Source organism: Manis pentadactyla, chromosome 13 (assembly GCF_030020395.1).
Source record: "Manis pentadactyla isolate mManPen7 chromosome 13, mManPen7.hap1, whole genome shotgun sequence".
Classification (NCBI taxonomy): Eukaryota; Metazoa; Chordata; class Mammalia; order Pholidota; family Manidae; genus Manis; species Manis pentadactyla.
The window spans coordinates 70,166,081-70,180,564 of NC_080031.1; the positions used below are offsets into that span (position 1 = coordinate 70,166,081).

At 34.3% G+C, this 14,484-nt stretch overlaps 1 protein-coding gene across 4 annotated transcripts in view; it reads right to left on the reverse strand.

Moving 5' to 3' along the window:
* The window catches only part of SNX2 (sorting nexin 2), a 54,639-nt gene that overhangs the window by 19,604 nt on the left and 20,551 nt on the right, over positions 1–14,484 (reverse strand). For all 4 annotated transcript variants that reach the window (XM_057490314.1, XM_057490315.1, XM_036903150.2 and 1 more), the window contains exons 3-7: positions 13,895–14,058; positions 12,466–12,526; positions 12,098–12,141; positions 10,900–11,041; positions 7,237–7,315 (exon numbers count right to left, since the gene is read on the reverse strand). In XM_057490314.1, the coding sequence (XP_057346297.1) occupies positions 7,237–7,315; positions 10,900–11,041; positions 12,098–12,141; positions 12,466–12,526; positions 13,895–14,058 (490 nt within the window). The remainder of the gene's footprint in view (positions 1–7,236; positions 7,316–10,899; positions 11,042–12,097; positions 12,142–12,465; positions 12,527–13,894; positions 14,059–14,484) is intronic.

Consider the following 14,484-nt stretch of genomic DNA (forward strand, 5'->3'; position numbering starts at 1 on the left):
TTAAGTGTCAACTTCTGTTTTTGTGTATTTAAATAAAACATACCACATTAAATTTCATCTTAAGTCATTAGCCTACATAAGTCATTATAACAGAAACAAAGCACTTAATAGAAATGTGGAATACAATCTACACTGTGGTTTAAAAATATATTTGCTATCTACATTATCAAGCTAAAAAAGAGATACAGCAGGAACACTAATCCTGTAAGATTAAGAAATGTTGGTATTTTCCCACTGCAATTTTACTTATTATTCTAACACTGAAGTTCTCCAGTACTATTAAGTAAGTTATTTAGCTGTTTAGATTGCAGCCTGCCTCAAGAAGCAGTTTGCATAAGTTGTTCATCTGAGTGCACACAACAGCTGGTAAATAGCAAGCACCAAGACATTTGTAAAATGGACAAGCAGGAAGACAAATATCTAGTGAGCAACCTTTAAGACATAGTCCAGTGTTTCAAACCTAGTTCTACTATACCTAATACTAATAGTTAATTCCAAAGTGAGTTCTGCAGAACATTAGTCTCATGTAGTTTTCCATGAAAAAGATTGGATCACAATCAAGAAAGTATGAAATGTAAAAATTCCTCAATCTTCACATTCATAATGAACAGCAGCATATTAAGTGTTGTGAGAAGTCCTGCAGGAAATGAACCTGGTTTAACTTTGTTAAACCCTATGTTAACAAAACTCAATTGACTTTTTTCCTTTTATCACCCTATCACATACTAGCATTTTGAGTAATCAATCTTGGAAAATGGTATTCTAGAAAAAGACAGTAAAACTTTAATTCTTCTTAAGGTTACATGGATATAAAGGGCAACTAACCATTAGAAAAAAAGTACTAAGCTTACAAAATGTTAAAATTAAGAATAGAAATATACAATGGATTTGAAGTTAGTATTTATAAATACCAATTCAGAATTAAAGTCAGAGAGGGCTGTAGGAAGGATAGGATAAAAAACAAAAAGAGGGAAAAGAATGTAGGAAAAAGACTTGAAAAGAGGTATGGGGAGAAACAGAAACACTGAAGGCAGACAGAGATGGAAGACACAATGGAACTGGATGAACATGAAGTATCAGACTGAACAAGAGGCAGTCAGCAGTTGTTCTTCAGATCTGCTCTAAGGAAATGTTACTGAAAAACTTAAGAATAGTAACTATGGCTTTCAAGTTCCTATTTACTTACCAAAACAAAAAAAGTTAAAGCAGGATATCATAATGCTTAAGAGGAACAAAGTTGGACATTTTCTCCTGCTTGAAACTCAAACACATGTGCTAACAGTGAGGGAATAGAAAGGCAGGAAGAGTCTGGGTCTTTGCTGACACTCATTTATTCATTGAATAAATATTTATTGAGTATTCACTACATGTCAGTTACTGTTCTGAGTACTCAAAATTTATCAGTGAACAAAAGAGAACAAGATCCCTTCCCTAGTGGAGCTTGTGGTTTAGTAAGAGCGGATAGACAGTAAACATAAACATATAAATTATGTAGTATGTGACAAGGTGGTAAATGCTGTGGAAAAAAGAAGGGAGAACTATAGAGTTAATGGGCTCAAGTGTGTAAAGCGTGGCTGGTGGCAATTTGAATAGGTCACAACACAGTCAATGATCAGAAAAGGCTTCACTGGAAAGGTGATACTTGAACGTTTGAACTTGGAAGAGGTAAGGGAATTGGCCATACAGATATCTGAGAGCAAAAGTTTTCTAGGCAGTGGGAGGCCACTGAGAAATTCCTAAGATGGGAAAATGCCTGGAATTTTTGAAGAGCAGCAAAAAAACGAGTGTTGCTAGAGCAGAGTGATCAAGGGCGTATAAGATCAAACAGGTAACAGAGTGAGCAGTACAGGCATGGAAGGTTTTGCGGGCCATTATAAGGACACTGGCTTTTACAGAGTAAAACTGGGGGCAGGGGAAAATATGATCTGATTTATGTTTTCGAAGGAGGACTCTGGCTGCTATATCAGAAAACAGTAGAGGTGATAGGATGGTAACAGGGAGATCAATTAGAAGCTCATTGCAGTTAATTCGGGCATTTGGACTAGTAGACGACCAGTGATAAAATGGTTGTATTCCAGATACCAGAAGGAAGCAGCGGGATCTCCCAAATGAATCAGATAATCCTCAGCATCTGCCTACCTACAGACTTCCTGATTTGAAAGAGAGCATTAATTTACACTAATGGCTTAAGCTTTGCCAGTTGGGTTTTTAGGTGCCTGAAATGAACACAATCCTAACTGGTAAGACTTAAATTTTAGAGCTAGAGAACAATGCATTTAAATTGAGTAACTTGCCTCAGGTCACACAGATAGTGTGTAGTAGAATGCAGGTTTCAAGAAAAAGGATTCTAAATCCTATATACTATATTGTGCTACTCTGTATTTCTCCATTTGTATTTGTAGTTAAGTGTATCCTTAGCTATGAAATAAAATCAAGACACTCTTAAGGTAAGATGGTGAAGCACTCACAACATCAAGTCAGTGGTCTCAGGGACACTCACTCTTAACAGAGGTAGTTTCTGCTTACTTTACTGAGTATGGCACAGGGTACCTGGATTCTGAACCACTTTCTCTCTCTTCCTGTATTTTAATACTGGATGCTTATTCTTTTGTTCAAGAAGTCACCTGGACTAAGTTTAAGAAACAAATATGTAAATGAGTATCACCGCATATTCAGAGAAATACTTCCCTGACCCATCAGATCCAACTAGGTTGGGTACCCCACAAATACACCTGTAATACCGTTCAAATTTTAATAACTGCCACAAAAAAATCACTTTAGAAAAAGCAGGCCAGTTCCTTTACTTCTATAGCTTTACACCTATATTTTCTTTGGTAACCTTTTCTAATATAAAATGAACTTTTCCCTCATACTCCAGTTTATTTTTTTCACTACTGTAAATTCCACTAAGGTAGCTCTTAAGTAACATTTATCAGTAAAGAAACTGTCTTCATATATACACGAGGCCAGGTTTCAATATCTCCTTAAAGCTCTCAATGCTCTATAATGCAAGATGGTATGGCAAGTACTAGGCAGTGCATTCAAGTTAGAAGAAAGGTGAATGCAGAATCAAATGATATGTCCTTGGCACAATAAATCTTCATTAAGTTCCTTATCAAGCATGCCATCTGAAATATTTCAAGTTTACTCATAGAAAAATAAGACTTGAAAGCTCTCTCAAAGGGTCATGTTTACACTTCCAGTAAGAACTAACTGAAATCAAGGCAGAGCATTATCTACCTTTGTTCTTAAACATACTCAGTCTATGACCTCTTTCACAACAGAATCAATTCTAATACCTAACCTAAACTTCTCGTGATGCAATTTAAGTCCTTTTCCAAAGTAACTGCAGATTCTCACAGACATAATCTCATCTTTCAAGTCTTCTCTAATGGAAAATTTAAAACTGCACATTCCTTAGTTTTTCTTACTGCAAGCTGTTCAAACCTGACTTTATTAGGGCATTTTCTTAAAATTTAAACACTTTATTACTAAAACCCAGAAATAAGTCACCTTAAATATAGTTTAAAAAAAGTAATCTGTACCCTGGAGATATACACTATTCCCTAAAATCTGTTCTACCCACCCTAACCACTGATTTTAAGCCAGAAGAGAAAACAAAACAAATATGCAAATTTAATTATAATAAAATAATCTTCAATTAACAAATTGACATTTTTTAAGATAACAACAACAAAAAAACCCCTATGAGGCCAACATTACTCTAATACCAAAACCAGGCAAAGACACCACAAAAAAAGAAAATTAAAGACCAATATCCCTGATGAGCATAGATGTAAAAGTACTCAACAAAATATTAGCAAACCAAATTCAAAAATACTTCATGATCAAGTGGGATTCACCCCAGGAATGCAAGGAAAAATCTCTCATCATCCACCACATCAACAAAAAGAAGGACAAAAACCACATGACCATCTCCATAGATGCGGAAAAAGCATTAAGACAAAATTCAACATCCATTCATCATAAAAACTCTCAACAGAAAGGGTATAGAGGGCAAGTACCTCAACATAATAAAGGCCATACATATATTACAAACCCACAGCCAACATTACACTTAACAGCGAGAAGCTGAAAGCTTATCCTTTAAGATCGGGAACAAGACAAGGATGCCCACTCTCCCCACTGTTATTCAACATAGTTCTGGAGGTCCTAGCCAAGGCAATAAAACAACACAAAGAAATAAAAGGCATCCAGACTGGAGAGGAAGAAGTCAAACTGTCACTTTTTGTAGATCACATGATATTGTATATAAAAAACCCTAAAGAATCCACTCCAAAACTACTCGATCTAATATCTGAATTCAGCAAAGTTACGGGATACAAAATTCATGCACAGAAATCTGTTGCATTCCTATACACTAACGATGAACTAGCAGAAAGAGAAATCAGGAAAACAATTCCATTCACAACTGCATCAAAAAGAGTAAAATGCCTAGGAATAAACCTAACCAAGGAAGTGAAAGACCTATACTCCGAAAACTACAAGACTCATGAGAGAAATTAAAGAAGATAGCAATAAATGGAAACACATCTTGTGCTCATGGATAGGAAGATTTAATATTGTCAAAATGGCCATCTTGCCTAAAGCAATCTACAGATTCAGTGCAATCCCTATCAAAATATCAACAGCATTCTTCAATGAACTAGTGTAAATAGTTCTACAGTTCATATAGAACCACAAAAGACCCCGAATAGCCAAAGCAATCCTGAGAAGGAAGAATAAAGCTGGGGGGATTATGCTCTCTGGCTTCAAGTTCTACTAAAAAGCCACAGTAATCAAGACAATTTGGTACTGGCACAAGAACTGACCCACAGACCAATGGAACAGAATATAGACCCCAGATATAAACCCAAACATGTATGGTCAATTAACATATGATAAAGGAGCCATGGCTATACAATGGAGAAATGACAGCCTCTTCAACAGCTGGTGCTGGCAAAACTGGACAGCTACATGTAAGAGAATGAAACAGGATTATTGTCTAACCATATACACAAAAGTAAACTCAAAATGGATCAAAGACCTGAATGTAAGTCATGAAACCATAAAACTCATAGAAAAAAACAGAGGCAAAAATCTCTTGGACATAAACATGAGCAACTTCTTCATGAACATATTTCCCCAGGCAAGGGAAACAAAATCAAAAATGAACAAGTGGGACTGTATCAAACTAAAAAGCTTCTGTACAGCAAAGGACACCATCAGTAGAACAAAAAGACATCCTACAGTATGGAAGAATATATTCATAAATGACATATCCGATAAAGGGTTGACATCCAAATTATATAAAGAGCTCATGCACCTCAACAAACAAAAAGCAAATAAGCCAATTAAAAAATGGGCAGAGGAGCTGAACAGACACTTCTACAAAGAAGAAATTCAGATGGCCAACAGGCACATGAAAAGATGCTCCACATCGCTGTTCCACATCGCTAATCATCAGAGAAATTCAAATTAAAACCACAATGAGATATCACCTCACACCAGTAAGGATCGCCACCATCCAAAAGACAAACAGCAACAAATGTTGGCGAGGATGTGGAGAAAGGGGAATCCTCCAACACTGCTGGTGGGACTGCAAATTAGTTCAACCATTGTGGAAGGCAGTATGGAGGTTCCTCAAAACACTCAAAATAGAAATACCATTTGACCCAGGGTTTCCACTCCTAGGAATTTACTCTAAGAATGCAGGAGCCCAGTTTGAAAAAGACACATGCACCCCTATGTTTATCACAGCACTATTTACAATAGCCAAGAAATAGAAACAACCGAAGTGTCCACCAATAGATGAATGAATAAATAAGAGGTGGTACATATTCACAATGGAATATTATTCAGCCATAAGAAGAAAACAAATCCTACTATTTGCAAAAATGTGGATGGAGCTAGAGGGTATTATGCTCAGTGAAATAAGCCAGGCAGAGAAAGACAAGTATTGAATGATTTCAGTCATCTGTGGAGTGTAAGAACAAAGAAAAAACTGAAGGAACAAACAGCAGCAGACTCACAGAACCCACAAACGGACTAACAGTTACCAAAGGGAAAGGGATTGAGGAGGATGGGTGGGAAGGGAGGGATAAGGGGGGAAAAGGGGCATTACAATTAACACGTATAATGTGGGTGGGGGGACACAGGGAAGTCAGTATAATACAGAGAAGACAAGTAGTGATTCTACAGCATGTTACTCCGCTGATGGACAGTGACTGTAATGGGCTATGTGGTGGGGACTTGATAATAGGGGGAATCTAGTAACAATAATGTTGTTCATGTAATTGTACATTAATGATAGCAAAAAAATAAATAAATAAAAACCCTGTTTAGTTAGAAAATGTTTTAAGTCTAAGTAATTACTAACTTATTTTCTAAAAGTTGGGCTCTGAGTTTCAGATTTGTTTTCTCACATTTTCAGCACATCAGGGAAGGAACAGATTCTGGGAGTGAGGTTTCTCCCATTCATTCCCCTTTTAGTCTGCCACAATGAAGACAAGTTTTCAAAACTATAGGAAATGTGTTGAGTCAAGTGCTCTAAAGGAAGCAGAGCATCTGTATCAGCCTTTAAGTATACAGTCAACTAAAGCAATGTCTAATACTTTTTTGAACACTGAGAAGTGTAAAAAATTATATAAGAGTAAAGGTAGAGAGGACACACCTGTTCACTGTATTTAATTAAGTTCTTACTTAACACTGTTCAAGTAATAATTCAAAGTGAAGTTTAATTTAGATGAACTATAATTAACCAAATTATCCAACATAGCACACGAATGTGGATATAACTTCCTAAAAACCTAAATAATACAGATGAGGTATTATTTTTTCCAAATATTTCTACTAACTCTTTCCCCCATTCACAAGTTTCATGTTTTCTTTTTTAAGCTTGGCAGCTTCCTAATTCTCTTGCTGATTACAGCTATAATTCTATACCTAACTAATTCATAACTATATTCCATCTTGAAACATGATACAAAAATAGGTGTTATGTTGTTAGACTATTAATGAGGATTAATAAAAACAGAGTAATATGTGTTGTTGAAATAACAATTCTATGTGCTGTTGGAAGAAGCATTTTCTTTAAGTCTGGAAGCAATCAATGAGAGTCACAAGTGGTACTTTGAAAAAATTCACTGAAATACAGTTGTGCCATTAATGGTATTAGGCTTACATTACAGAAGTAAAAACATGACAGCATTATAAAGCACAGCTGTCTAGAGTTACCTTTCAAGGGCTGCTCTCCGTTTTTCTACGAACTCAGTGGATGATGAATCTTCTTTACCCACTTTGACTTTGGTCATGCCTTTGAAAAAATTAAATGAGATTCATGATGATTTAACATTATTATAGAACAGTCCTTTCTAATTATTTTGGCATAATTTGAAATACTTTAAATTTGAACTTGACAAAAAAGATCCTAAACTTATAACTAGAATTATACTTCTGAGAAATTAAAACATGATATATTAATATCTCTACCTGAGAAGTACTTAGAAGAACAAATAAAGCAGAGGCTGAGCACTGACTTGGATTCCTTATCTGTTACATAATACACTCCTGATAAATTAAAACGTATTTGCATTTCAATATGCATAATGGAATTCAATTTAGTAAATTTAAGTGCAATATTTTCATTTCTTACGACCAGCAATTAAGGTTCTTTACTTTGAGGACTAGAAAAATAAAAGTAAGTGTAATCCGTAAGTTTGCTACATATTTTCCTTATTGCTATTTCTAAGAACATGTTCTTACTTATTTATAATAGGTGGTTTTATAACAGTTGAAATAACAAGCTCTTTCACAGAGACATTTAGAACTCCTCAAATTTAAAAAATAAAAATCACGTTAATCATTTCTGTATTGGCAATTTCAATCTTAACACTAATATATCACATGAAGATTTTTCTTTCTGTCCATGCTCTTTTTCTTTTCAAAAATCAATTCTGTAGAAGATCCATACTACAAAGTAGAAGAAGCTTGAAAATATTATGTTAAGTGAAAGAAGCTTGTCATAAAGGATCATAAATTATATGATTCCCTTATAAGAATGTCCAGAACAGGCAAATCTACAGAGAAAGGAAAGTAAATTAGTTGATTGCTTAGAGCTGGGGGGTTGGGGAAATTAGAGGACGGTTGAGGGGTAATAAAATATTTCATTTTGTGATGATTTACGCACAATTCTGAATACATTAAAAGTCACTGAATTATACATTTTAAATGGATGAATTATGTGGCATTATATCTCAATAAAGCCATTAAAAATGGATTACATTAAAGCAAGTCATTCTTATTCAGGTTGGTACAGCTGGTGAATAAGTAAGTATTAGCTATGAATGTTTTGTTTAACATAACTCCTCTGAAATACATTAGTTTGAAAAGAAAAAAAAAAAACCCTAGAACTACTTACCCTGAATGGAGTACTAGATGTGGAATACTGATTATTTCACATACTCTGTTTCCCTGAAATATCTTACTACCATGTAAGCTTTTTTTTACCGTCAAGAATATTCTACTTATGCTACTTCTTAGAAGTAACCGCTATGGACCATTATGGTAAATTAAAACCTTACTCTTAAACTGCATTACATGTTGTTGCCTCAAATCCTTTCTGGAATAAACTGTAGTATACAAATAAATAATTTTAAGACAATTTAATCCACCTTAAATGTGTATTAGACAATTCTACAATAACATAGCTTTGTATTATTTTTATGAACTGAAGTTACCTATTTTTGGTAGAAAGTAAAAGCAAGCCATAATTGTTTGGAAAAAATCATACCAAAATTAGAAGCAGAATAGGATAATGGTTAAAAGTACAAGCTCTGGAGTAAGATGACTGCACTCAAAGCTCAGCTCTGCCTCTCAATAGCTGTATGACATGGGTCATGTTACATAACCTTGATGAACCTTAGCTTGCTTACCTATTAAATAAGGACAATGATAAGTTAACCTCAAAGTTCTGAGGATTAACTGAGAGAATGCACATAAATTATTTAGCACAGTGCCTTAGCACACTAAGCACTCAATACATGTTACTTATTCCTATAACTAAACTGATAGTCTTAGAATATAATAGGCTATCCTGGACATATATACAGATAATTTGAACATAACTGTATCACTGGCCCCTACTATCCTTTGAAGGCCGTGAGAATCAGTATCAGAAAAGGATGCTCTTAGGATTTAGTTTCCTATTTCTATTTTGAAGTTAAATGTGCTATTATTGTATTGCAACAATTTGTGGAAGGTTGAAGGTTTCTAAGGCAAAACATTAGTTTGAAACACAGTGAACTTGGATATGAAAATTTAGTTTTTAAATCTGTCTTTGGGTCAATATTTAAGGACTAGAAGCATATCTAGCTACCAAAATGAGAAAAATGATTTGTTTTTCCTCTTTTGGTGTATAAAAACAACTGCACAACTTTAAAGTTAAAAGAAAAAAGGATATTAATAATAAATAATTTATGATAAATGAAACTCAAGTACGATGTCAAAAGATAACAGAGCAATAGATTACAGAAGAGAGAAATAAGATTATTAACTAGATCAGCAGTTCTCAAAGTATGGTCAGAATACCTGGAAGGTTTCCAAGACTCCTTCAGGGGGTTAGGAGAAGGAAGGTGTGTGTAAAAAACAGTTAATAATACTAAGCTATTATTTTTCTTTTTTACTGTCATTCTTTTATCAGAGCTTAGTGGCTTTACAAAGCTTATTTGATGTGTTGTATCACAATAGACGAGTGCAGGAGGAGAATGAAAATACAGCTATCTTCTTTAAGCCAGAAATAAAGAGACTTACAAAAATGTAAAAAATAAAACAAAAAAACACAAACTACTCTTATTATTAAATTCTTTTTGTCTAACAAAGTTATTTTGTGCAAAAATTTTATTTAACAGGTATGAGGTTATCGCTATTTTTAAATGAATTGTAAATACAATTAAAAAAAATTCTCACACAATAAATATCAATAGCTACAGCCCAACAAAAGCAGAAGTTCTTTAAGGTTCTTAATAAATTTGAGTCATGTGAAGGGTCTTGAGTCCATGAAGTTGAAGAACCACACAATCTGATTTCTGAATTAAAAAAGAAAGTCTATAACAAATCCATTTAAATATATCAGGTTTCAAAATCATAAAAAAATCAATGAAATTACTTTCCAACAAAATGTTTAAAAAAGCAAAACCAGTAACTTAAAGATCAGCAAAATTCACTTTAAATATTTTTCAGGATAATAATATTATACATAAAGGAAAATAAAAGCAAATAAAAACCTATGATTAAAAGGACTGAAATTAAGTGCTACTAAATATTAAGAGATGAGAGAGGTCTTTAAATGTTGGAACAGTGGCGATTCTTCTCTTTTATAGCTTTCTGCATACTCTCAACTCAGCCTTTACTACTTGCAAAAGTAGAAATGTTTTTAAATGTTAAATCAAGGTATGAAATAAACTAAGAGTGCTTATATTGCTGCAGTAAGACCAAGACTATATCAATCTTCTTTTTGGACAATGAAGAGCTGAAAGCCAAACACTTCCATCCCTTAGAAAAATGTTAATATGCTAATATTAAATGTCCTTTGAGTGTTACTCAGTAATGGTACTCTAAATGAACCTAAAATGTTAAGAGTTTTCAACTGCTTGCAACTTCACAAACTGCGACCCAATATTTAACATCATCATTTTACATAAATCAAAATCCACAGGGGTTAGAAAATAAAACTATTAGTTTATACATTCTTGAGTTGATGAATTATTGTCATAACTGGAATATTTAAGTTCAGTATCTCTGGACATTATGAGATGTCATAATAGAGAATGACCAAGGAATCCTTAATTTCTATTGTTAGAACTGAACAGCTAACAAAAATTCTTTATGATTCATACTTACCTACTATACTCTTTTCTGGAGCTGGTGGCACAATATAACCGACATGTAAATACTTGCTTGCTAACTTGCTATGCAAACCAAGAAAATCACTGAATCTTCTTTTAACTGAAAATTCACTCTTACTGAACATGGGAAGAGAAGTCTACAAGTGAAGAAGAGGTGTATTTCAAACTTTGAGTATTAAGAAATTATTGTTTAATTACTTAAATAATTAAAAGTGCGAGGGACACCTCCACTTACATCTCACTGCCACCTCAAATTTGTATTTTCCCCTGCTAGAACATAAGGTCCATGAGAGAAGGGCGCTTGTCTGTACCGTTTACTACTATACCCCAATGCTTGGAATGGAGCCTGACGCCATGGTTAGTGTTTAAGAAACCTGTTCAGTGAATTAACAGATCTTACCATGTTCACACTGTGTTCCTCCCCTTGTGCTGCCTTTTCTCTGGGATCACTCTGACAACCAGTGTTACTCTAGTCAGTATGTTAGGCACCCCTTCTTCCTTACATCCAAGCCCTACTGATTCTACCTCCTACACAACTCAAGAAACCACTTATTTTGCTCCCCACTAGAATAATTTCTTTAGTACAAAGTATACTTCTCACAGTTAGGATTGCTGCAGACCCACTCTCTCTCTTTTAAGAACGGAAGTTCTACAATTCTTTAAGAATTGCAATGACCTTTTAATTAGAAATCCTCACCTCTATTTTAACCCTTCCAATTCATACTGAATCAGAAAGATCTACTTTCTAAAATAAAAATCTAATTGTGCCACACTCTTGTTTGAATGTCTTCAATAGTTCTCCACTATATTCAGGAGGAAGCCTGGACTCTAATACAGGGAGGTTTACTGCTGAACAATTCAATGAGATTTCACTTATTGCAGATCCTGAGAGGCACAATGCTTTCTTGACTTCTTGTTTTTACACAAATCCCTTTGACTGGATCAAGCATTCTTCTCTTTCTCCAACCCCCATCACTTCTCCTACCCTTGTCTCGAGTAGTCCCTTCCTGCATATTCTCACAGAACAGTACCTAGCAAACCACTCACAACTCGTTGCAACTACTTACTTCAATCTTCAGTAGATGGTAACCTCTGTAAATAAAGACAGGGATCACTTACACCTTAACCACTATCATATCCTCATCCTAAACATACGGAGGATTTAGTATTTTTTAAAGGCGCAAAATGCTTACCTTTGTTGTTACTCTATATGCCATGTAAGCATTCATGCCATCTCCTATGAGAAAAGTCAAACCATACTATTAAAAACAGTAAGCTTAACCACACACACACAAAGGTAACTACGTGAGGTGATATGTTGATCAACTTGATTGTGGCAAACATACATGTTACATCATCACATTGTACATCCTAAATATATACAGTTTTTGTCTGTCAATTATACATGAATAGAGCTGGGGAAAAAAAGCCCAAAACCCCTACAAGCTTAAAAATAAAAGTGCCATTTTAATACTGTAATAATGCATTTTGCAAAGATAAAGAGCACATTAACCACCAGGCTAGTTGGCAAAAAGAAGTATAAAATAAAATATTGACTCACCAACTTTCTCTGGATCTGATACACCAATTTCGAAAACATCTCCATTTGCTTCTTCTTCAATCTAGAAAAGATATTTATCAAAGATTCCAATTTATACAATTGTAACACTAATAACTGTAATTTTTGCCATCTATCTTTCATTAGGGTCACTGTCACATCAAACAATTTAAAAAGCCATTCAGCACTCCATTTCTGAAAAACAATAAAAAGCTTTAATATTTCCTTGTCCTTGGAACAGCTCCCACTGAGGGAAAAAAAAGCTTTCATAGTTCCTATGTAAAAAAAACACACATACAAAGAAGAGGAAAAGAATCATTTGGAGAAGTAACAGAAAATCTTTGTCTTTATATTTCCTCAGATGCAACAAGTTTGTCTTCTGTTGGAATTCTGTAGAATTTTTTGTCGTATATACTGAACCTACAGATTCAGATTATTAAACTCATTAACTAACCTTAATTAATTTTAGCATTTTTCAAAGTTTTATCTATACTCTTAACAAGTAGGAAGTAGCCATTACTTTTGCTGATAATATCCTACATACGTGCAGAAATTATTATAAGCAACTTTGGCATCATGATTTGTCTAGTTACCTAGTAAACACAAGTTCTTGAAGCCAATGAAAGCACTACAAAGCTCACTGAAAAAAGCAGTAAGTCGAAAAGATGATAATCCTGTGAAACTACAGAGAAGTACTTTGTAATGCCTCTAAATAAGCAATTCTATTAGCAGCTCTGCAAGTAAGTTTTGTTATTCTCAAGAAAAAAGCACAGAAATTGTTAAATCTTACAAATTTTTTAAAGCAATATTAATAGTCTAAGACTACCCAAAGTGAGTTTTTCTAACCATAATCTTTTTTTCAAGGTTGCTCTGTTGTACAGATTTTTAAAAGGTGAACCTTATTTTACTGAAACATACATAAGTCTACAAATCCTAACTAAGTGAACATATCCTTGCAACCAGATCCTAGGTCAAGAAAAATACCATCATTAGAGTCCAGGAGACCCTCTTATTTATGCTTTCCCTCCACTCACAACTCATCCTTAACCCTACCAACATACCTACTAACATTTATTGTATGCTTTTGTCATATAAAATTACTCAAAATACCACTTTCTTGTAGTTTTCAAAGCACTTTCATACAGTATCATATTTGACCAACACAGAAACGCTGAGAGGCACACATTACCATCTTAAGATCACAAATGACAAACACCTTGACATAAGAAGGAAAGTGATATGCCCAATTCACTAGACTAAAAAGTCCTGGGGAATATTAGAAGCCAAACCACCCAACTTCTTTAGTCCAGTATTCTTTACCCAAAATATTTAAAAGGCTTTGATTAGAAATGACTAACAGGAGAGTGATGTGGGTGGCAACAGAAAACTTACTATTTACATATTAATTTAAAATACAAACATTTTTCCATACCTCCTCCCCGGATCTATCAAAGATCACAGGAGCAGACATACTCTTTGATTCAATTCTGGGTGCAATGAGTGTAGTAGGTGTCACAGGCGTGACTGCAGGAGACGGTTCTGAGGAGAAGATAGGTTCCCTTTCGGGACTGTCCAGAGAAACTTCTTCTGTGGCTTCTAATACAAATTAGGCAAGTTAGTTAAGGCCACTTGTAATAAGCCTCCAACAGTCTATACAGTAGTTAATAAATTATGAAAAGTATTTTTATACTACCCAAAAACACATGTAAAAATGTTATATAAAAATTGTTAGAATTTTATGAATCCTTCCTTAGTTGTTTATTAAAGCTTTAAAACCAACAGTGACATTGTTGATTTTAGGAAGAATTCCAGTAAGTCAGCTTAATATCCAGACTAGCAGTAGGGAGAAAGCTAGTAGGAAAGCAATGATGTGGGCAATTCCACATGCATTTGTGTATGGATTTGTAATATATCTTACACTAGTGGTAGCTTACCTTCCAAAATCTTTTATTCAAGCTAACTTCAAGATTATTTTGTACATACAAAGGAATTTTACAGCAGAATGCTGCCCAGAACTATCCC